Genomic DNA, 9,060 nt, shown 5'->3' on the forward strand with positions numbered 1-9,060 from the left:
AGGAGGTATAGGGTTATTCCGTCAAACATCAATAATGCAAATACATTTTCTTCGTTTAACGTTGTATTCTATGTGCTGGAAGATTCCAGACAATTTATGTCTCGTAATACAACAAAATATTGTGGTCAGGCAAAATAAATTGATCTGGTTAATTTTAAAACATTTAACACTTAATTTTTAACCTTTAATTAATCCACTAACCTTAGTTTAGTGTATGAAAAAAAAAACTATTGTTATGAAACCTACTTCAATTATTCTGTGGCTATTCTTAATTTAAATAAACTTCAAAGGAATACTTAAATAAAAAATTAATACATATTTACTTATTTCCTTTAGAGAAAAAATCAATTCAAATCATTATGCTTGTCATTTAGAAAGAAATTTTGGTATCAATTTCTTGAAGTATAATATTGAATTAATAAACTAAATATTATAAATGATATGATAATTGTAGTAAACAGTGTAATATAAAAATAGGATAACGGTGAAAAAATGCAAATAAATAAATAAATAACCTTATTTAGAAAAAAGTAATAAGGAATTTCAATTCATATATAAAGAATAAAAAAATACATGTGAATTATATGAAATTAATTCTAGGGGTATAAGTCCGTTCAAATCAACATAATCCAGGTTATTAACTTATGTTGAGTTTTTTTTACATAATTAAAATCTTTTTAGTAACATGTTGAATTTTAAATTTGATAAATCCATGTAATAAAAATATTATTTATTTAAGACTTATTTTATAAAAAAAAATACAATTTATTTTCTATGATACGAATGTTGTTTTTTTATTGTGAGTAAATATTTCACATGGCATATATTATTTTAAATAAATGTTTGTGTATGACTTATTTGGTGGAATCCAAATTCATTAAGGCTTTATTTGGATTAGGAAGTGGAAATTAAAGAATGAATTTGAGATGATTTGAAGAGAAAGCATAAGAGTTTTTAGATTAAGGTAAATAGAGTAGAAAGTATATGGAAAGTTTATAAAAGTTTTATAAAAGTTTCTGAGTGATGTAATGGGTGTGATTGAAATTGTATTCTTTTAATTGATAAAAATATAACTTTACACATTTGCCCTTACATTTAAAAATTGATAACAAATTAATTTGATTGATTATTTGTGAATTATAATTGTTTTTAATTAAAATTATTTTTTCAGCAATTGAAACATTATTTTTATACAGTGTTGGAGCTAACTTCGGAAAAATATAAATTATATAAAAATTTTTGGATCATATTTATGATTCATAAACTTTATTTAGAACAAAGTAGTAATTGTGAATTATTTATTTTTCAATTATAGTTATATGTAATTAAAAGATTATTTTTGATACTGGAACAAATAATTTTTGATAATGTGTTGGAGTTATAATTCGATAAAGGAATTTTTTTATGAAATAAATATTAATGCAGTATTTTAGTTTATTAAACCAAAATTCATTGATAAATTTTGTGAATAATAATAATAATAATAATGTTTCGGAAAGTCATATGAATGTGATACATATTAATGATACATTAAAATATGTATCATTCAAAAGAGTCATGAAAATCCTTATTTTGTTTAGGGATTCATGTCATAAATAAAATTACAGATTCGAAAAGAAAAACACATATGCATAATAAAATACAACCAATTGTTTACGTAATTTAGGGATTTGTAGTTATTATCTTGACCAGCTTTCTAATTCTCTACTCGAGAGGCAGACTAAAGAGTTGTTTTACCGCATTAAGATGACCACACAAGAAATCATAACAGTTATCCAACAAATCTTCATCCTGTATGTTCATCTCCACTAACATTTCCTAGATATCAGATTCATAGTACTGGAAAGTCGATGTACGACGGAGTGTGCGCGTGTATTCACAAAATATGGAGTTTCGTTCTTCTTTTGCAACAACATGGCGTCTATTATATTGCAGATTTTCTTTTGTAGCATTAGCCACTCGCTGTGATGACAAAGCAACAACCTCAAATGAAATGGCTTGTCGCTCAGCAATATGACATAACCTATCTGACTTATCATTACCCCTCCCAAGGATATCAGTTAATCCTTTCAAACCTTGTGTTAAGCCTTTCCAGTTGCAGATCAATGACGTCTACCATGGGGACTTTTCTTTTTTAGCCTCTAGAAGAAGAAGTACCACCTGATGGCTGGGATGGTTGAGGTGGCACCAATGGGGGTGCTAGATTAGGGCCAAGGCTGTATGAATCAACATTAGGATCAACTGAGCGAGGAGTTTCGCACTGAGTCGCATCCAATTTTGGCTCCTTTGGGATGTCCTTCATATTGTGATCATTAGATATACATTAAAATGACGAGATTGAGTTCGACTAGATGACTGCTATGTTGTTCTCCCACTTGTAAGTGCCTGATGGGATTAACACGCCACTTTGCGGCCGAGGGCTTTGCCTGTTCATTAATGAAAAGAAATACACTCATATTCATAATTATTGATTAATGTATGCGATAAGTGAACATCAGGTTGAATACGTTACCTTTATCAAGATATCCCACACTTCATCCTCAACCTCGAAAATTTTCGTGCTTGGATTCCAAGCGAAACCACTATGTCCACTAAATAGATCATGGATCTCACACCATCTGTCCTTAAGGCTTTTCTGTCTGTTCTTCACATTATTTTTTGTAATCCCTACCAATCCCCTCTGATGTAAGGATTTAACGATGTTTGTGTAACCCTGCGTCATCCAACTACCATCAATGCAGTTACCCATAGATGCCTCATCGATCATGGCATTCAGTAGTCAGAAATCCATGTTGGTAGTCCATTTTTTGTCTTCACAGACACCTGCAAATAACTCTGAAGCAATACCCTTCCCGTGATCTATGATAAAACCTAATAAAAAAGGTTAAACTTTTGCAATAACATAAATAGTTTTATACGTAAATATTAATAAAGGTGGAATGTCAACATTAAACCATGAAATTGTTCTTACAACAATATAAATATAAGTTCAGGGATGTTACATAAAATTAATTATTACAATAACCTATCCACATTTCATTCGCTATAGTATTCTTAATTTGTGACCCGAGCCTATAGTCTTCCTCACGCGTTTGCGAGTGTGACGCATCTATATCTCCTTGCATCAACTCACGGTCAACTTCTTTCAACAAAGAGTCATCATTATCCACCCCGCGAAGAAAGTTATGAAGAATACAACATGCTAAAACAATATCGGTCATAGTGTCCACAAAGTAATGAGACTCTGTTTCGCTAGCGATAATTGGAAATCGCTTTTTTAGGACACCAAATGTTCTTTCGATAACATTTCTTAGTGAGGAATGACGATGATTAAACAACTCACGAACATTTTGTGGATCTCTTCGGGAATACTTTTTTAGATGGTATCGAACTCTGCGATATGGAGTTATAACTTGGGCTTTGAGCATAAAATCTGCATCTCCAAGGTAATATTTGCCTACAACCATCCATTAATAATTATTGCTTATAAGTCATGTGACCAAATGAATATTTATTGCACTTGAAAACACGTTCAACTAACCTTCCAGAATGACCAATGGATCCTCTCGTACAAACGCATCCTTCAATATCCTGAAATCGGAGGTTGTTTCTTCCCATCCGACAAGAACAAATGTGAATTTCATGTCAAAATCACAAGCAACAATTACGTTTTGCATGGGCCAGTCTTTTCTTCAACGAAAACGAGGAGCATCAGCTTGGGGGACTTTAACACGGACGTGAGTGCCATCTATGGCACCCAAACAATCCTAATACACAACAACTTCACATTTATAAATAACTTGCATTACATACAACATAAATTAAATATTTAACTATTTTTCTCATATTCATACCTTAAAGTATGGAAAAAATCAATTGTTCTTTAAGATATGAGGTTCAACCTCAGTCCCAGCTGGTTGAATTAAGAACTCTCCATGCAACATCAATATTGTCTTCAAAACATTATGAAAGTGATGAGACATTGTTTCCCTGGACCTATGAAAGAAGAACAAAACACTTCGATTCTTGACATTATGACCAATGATGTGTAAAAATTTAGCTACTTGTTCTTCAACTGTAGATCGGAATGCATCTTTAACCATTCTCGTTCCTCTTATTCGTTGACATAAATTAATAAATGCTTTCAGACTCATGCGAATAATGTCGCGACATCTTTCAGTTATGGACCAAGTACGACATCAATTCTTGTCGACGACGCTCTTTTTGTGGAATAAACTCCGATATAGCATTATTTGTCTTGGTTAACACACACAACACATTCAATCCATATCCAATCATGCAAAGGATTGTCATTGCTGCTACTTGTGTTCACAATTTGAGTTGCTCTTGTATTTGTGAAAGTGTGAAATCAACATCAACTACATCGAGATTCATATCATTCGTGCTAGACATCTCGACATTTTCGAAATACATATACCAAATGATTATCGTTATCCATGGTTACAAATCCTTGACAATCATATAAGTTTAATTATTAGGTCTAAAAAACCACATTTTAGAAAAATAATAGTACTAAAAGAAATTTATTTATTTTTAAATAAAATATTATATATAAACTCTGGAAAATGGTATAGTTATAGTTGTATTACAAATTCAAAATAATATTTATAAAGTTTTTTACTTGATTTTAGAAAAAATAAATATACTATCGAAGTATTTTAAAATATTTAAATATTTTGTATAGTTATAATTATTTTATAAATTCAAAATAATAATGTTTATAAAATTCTTTTACTTGATTTTAGAAAAAAAAATATTATATGTAGACTATGTATTTTAAAATATTTAAATATTCTGTATACTTATAATTATTTTAAAAATTCAGAATAATATTTATAAAATTCTTTTACTTGATTTTAGAAAAAATAAAATATTATATGTAGACTATCTATAAAGTAATATTTTAAAATATTTAAATATTCTATATACTTGTAATTATTTTATAAATTCAAAATAATACTTATGAGTTCTTTTAGTTGATTTTGGAAAAAATTAAATATTATACGTAAACAATCTATAAAGTAGTATTTTAGATATTTAAATATTTTGTATACTTATAATTATTTTAGACCCGGTTCAAAATAATATTTATAAAGTTTTTTCCTTGATGTTAGAAAAAGTCAAATATTTAAATATTTTGTATACTTATAATTGTTTTATAAATATAAAATAATATTTATAAAGCTTTTTTACTTTATTTTTAGAAAAAAATTAAATATTATACATAAACTCTATGTATTAAATATCAGAAAAATTTAAATATTAATAAGTTTTTTTTTAACTAGCAAATTAAAGTATAACTCATTCAAAATTTCTTTAATGCTCATTAATGTGTTTAAGCGAAAGAACTTGGAAAATCAAAAGACAACAACGTACATCTATTAACATGAATAAAAAAAATAAAACAAATAAGTAAACATTATAAATTCCTTCTCCTCTAGATTTCATTCTCCAATTCCAAATCCATTATCTATGAAATTTATCTGCAGAAACGTAGAGAACAACATGCCGGAACCACCAATGACCACCGCGAACCACAACCATCCATCGAGTACCACCAACGGAACCACCACCCACCACCACTACCAGCGAAACTGTCCACCGTCCAACGACCACCAACAACACCACCACTAACGAAACCCCACCACACCTTGCACCTCTGATAACCGCACACCTCCAACGCTTGCAAACCTCTAACAACCGCGCACCTCCGACCACTTCTAAGGTACTCCCTCAACTCAAAACAAATAACTCACCTCCTTTCCTCTTCCATATTTATCATCCCTCTCATATTTATTCATCACCCACCGAACATTGTACGAATCTGTGTTTATGCAGATGGAATCTCATGCGTGAGAATCTCATGTGGAGGAAATATCTGCAACTGCATGGCACGGGCTGCTATGGCACATAGGGTAGTAGGTGATGTGTAACATGGTAAAACCAAATACTTTCTGACCAAATCTTCTCAACCTAACATAGAACCCTTTTTCACTTTCTTCGCTTTTCCTCTCCCTCTAATACCCACAAACACCCAAATACAAATGTGATGTTTCCTTCCTTTTCAATTCGGGTGAACAGTAATCACCTGGCACAGGCTAAGTTATAAAAATATATTTGTATTTATTATTTTATGATTTTACTTTTAGTATTTTAAGAATGATTATTTATGCACGTTATGGGTGATGTCTTGGTTGGCTTATACAACAATTGAGAAACATAGAAAAGAAAAGGTTAATTTTGAACTTCTGTAAACATTAAGAATACAATAATATATAATTGAAATTATTCAGCTTAACTTAAATCAAATAAACTCATATTTACTTAAACTGATATTAATTAAAGTAAATAAATTAAATTAAATTAAATTCAATTTCATCATTCAAGATCATCTAATAAAATATTAATTAAAATAAATAAATTAAACTAAATTCAATTCAATTTCATCATTCAAGATCATCTAATAAAGACAATGACATTTCATAATAAAATCGATCTAATAGAGATAAAAATGTTTTACAGTATATAAGTGGATACAAATATATTTTTATAAATTTTGGTTAGACTTAAAATTTATTTTTTAATATTTAATCAAAATTATTTAGAATTTATTTTAACAATAATTTGTTGGATTTATATCTGAGACCGTTTATATAACTGTTATTAAACCAGTTGGCAATCTTGTATAAAAAATATATTATTGATAATTTTATAAAGTTAAGTTAAACTTATAATTTAATTCTTAATAAAAAAAATTAAAACTTATGATGATGAAATTAGATTACAAAATTAAATTTGACATGTGTAGTATCTAAAGTTAAAGGCTACAGTAAGTATCATTTATACTTTTAGGACCAAGAAATGATTGATCAACAAGTTCTCAATATGGACTTGAGCAATCCTTTTGCTGAACTCATACACTTGAGCTTACATAGCCAAATTTATTCAGAATCACACAGGGAAGTACTTGTGTTCTTATTCTTATTACTGGTTAAGTGGTGCAATTATTTGCCAAAGGGCGTTTGGTTACTACATTCCAAGTTGGCACCATGTGAGAGTCCCAGAATGTCACAAAAGCTTTTATAAAACCCGATCCTGTTATCTGAGCTTGAAGTGGGAACATTCCCACATTCAACTTTACCATTGATGATGTTGGTAATTACACCATAACCTGGAACTCTGTTAGCTGCCATGTCAGTAGCAGATGGTGTCCACGCATTAGTGATCACTTGGTGGCATGAAGGTTTATTATCCTGTGGTGTCATCCAAAACCATATAGCTGTCTTGAATGATATCACTGCATTGTGGGCTACCAAGTCTGGATTGTTTATCAGGTCCAATTTTAAGGCATTTCCAGCTAGATCATAGTTGTAGTTGCTATTTGTCAAACACAAAAAATCAATAACGAACAAACACAGTAGACTCACCATCACAAAAACAAAGTTTTTGAAATAATAATGTGAGGAATATCTATGTATGCACTTACTGTGTCAGTTGAATTGGCCCTCGACCATAGTATGATTTTCCTGCGGGACATGGTGCTTTCCCATCACAGTACCTGTTGGATTTATCTCTTTCTGTTACAAAGCAATAACCCCATGCATATGGTCCATCTGGTGAAGTTGGTGATCCTCCTGTCGCACCCAAAATGAGTTGAGTTGGAGATACATCCATTATAAATAAAGACATTTGATGGTGTTCTACCAAGAATCATGCTAATTCGCAAATTAAATAGATTAAATTTATTAAAAAAGATAAAGTTTGATTAAAAAATGATTAGAACTACGCTGATCTTTACGCAATATCAAAGCTAATAAAAATAAATTAAATAAGAGGAGACTTATGGTAGAAAGAAGTGATTGTTTCAATTTTGAATTAGAAAATTAGATATAAAATTTATCTGATTTGAGCGTTGAAGTTTTTTTATAGGTATCCATACTCACACGTAGAAAGAACAACTAAAAGACTGAAAAGAAAGAAGACGGAAGAGACTTGATAGAAAATATTGAATCACAAATAAATTGTAAGAGCACATAATATATAAATAGAAATAGAAGTAAATCTCCCACTTTATAAGTCTGCGTCAAGTAAAATTTAAAGTGAACTTCTTAATAAGTTGATTAATTAATGAGACATGAACTAGTAGTTATATGAGTGATGAATATAACCTGTGGTCTCGTGAGAGGATTGGGCTAGGAAAGCTACAAGCTCCCTCTTGCGAGTGTCCAAATCACCTGTGTTGCCAAAAGCTCCAAAGGAACTTGCTGCTGTGAGAAAAGCATTGTAGGTGTAGAACCCTTTACCCTCACAAACTGGATCGTTTCGGTGTTTCAGCAATTGTTCAAATAAAGATTCGCTGATGATGCTGCCAACATCGTCTCCAACGACACTAGGAAACTCTGGTGAGGTTACCAGCAAAATAGAAACTAAGGCAAAGCAGAAGGTAGTGTCTAACTTCATAAGTGGTTTTGTTTTATGAGTTATGACTGAAAGTGTGTGTGTACTCGTAGTAGTAAGGTTTTTTTATATGGTGGCAATGCTCTGTTTCACGACATCATCTTGGAAAATAATATGTAGAGATAGATTTTGAGTCAATGGAGTTTGATTGGGTTTGTTGATGAAACTTGTTTCATGGGCTAAGTTAATTGATTTTTGGTCATGATTTCACACACATGTGGAAAGGAAACAAATTAAGGAATGGGTCAATGAGTTGTCCTTTTGGGAAAGGAAAGGGAGAGATTAATGATGGGAGTTCCGTGTAACTTTTTCTCCACCCAAATTCTAACCCATGCTTTACGTTCTCTCTCATCTCTAATTACACTGCAATCACTCTGTGCCAGAGGATTCTAGTATTTGAAGTGACGGACGAAAGCGTGAGCTGTAAAAAGAAATCCCTTCGTGAAAAGGCCTTCATGGTTTTAATGGCCCAAACAAACAAACATTTGGAAGTTAGAAACAAACAATGTGGGTTGGCTAATTCTCCCTCCCCCAACCAAATTAAGACTCACATCCAATTGTGTATGCGAAAATATTAAAATA

The 9,060-nt window shown here is 30.9% G+C and overlaps 1 protein-coding gene across 1 annotated transcript; it reads right to left on the reverse strand.

The window, feature by feature from the left end:
• Positions 1 to 6,833: 6,833 nt before the first annotated feature.
• Positions 6,834 to 8,637, reverse strand: LOC137811013 (endochitinase). Its single transcript, XM_068612560.1, has 3 exons — positions 8,190 to 8,637; positions 7,508 to 7,655; positions 6,834 to 7,398 (listed from the first exon to the last, which is right to left on the reverse strand). Exons 1-3 carry the CDS (start codon positions 8,479 to 8,481, stop codon positions 7,026 to 7,028), a joined length of 813 nt encoding a protein of 270 aa, XP_068468661.1. The 5' UTR covers positions 8,482 to 8,637; the 3' UTR covers positions 6,834 to 7,025.
• Positions 8,638 to 9,060: the final 423 nt, after the last annotated feature.

This window comes from Phaseolus vulgaris, chromosome 2 (assembly GCF_051622355.1).
Source record: "Phaseolus vulgaris cultivar YP4 chromosome 2, ASM5162235v1, whole genome shotgun sequence".
NCBI lineage: Eukaryota > Viridiplantae > Streptophyta > Magnoliopsida > Fabales > Fabaceae > Phaseolus > Phaseolus vulgaris.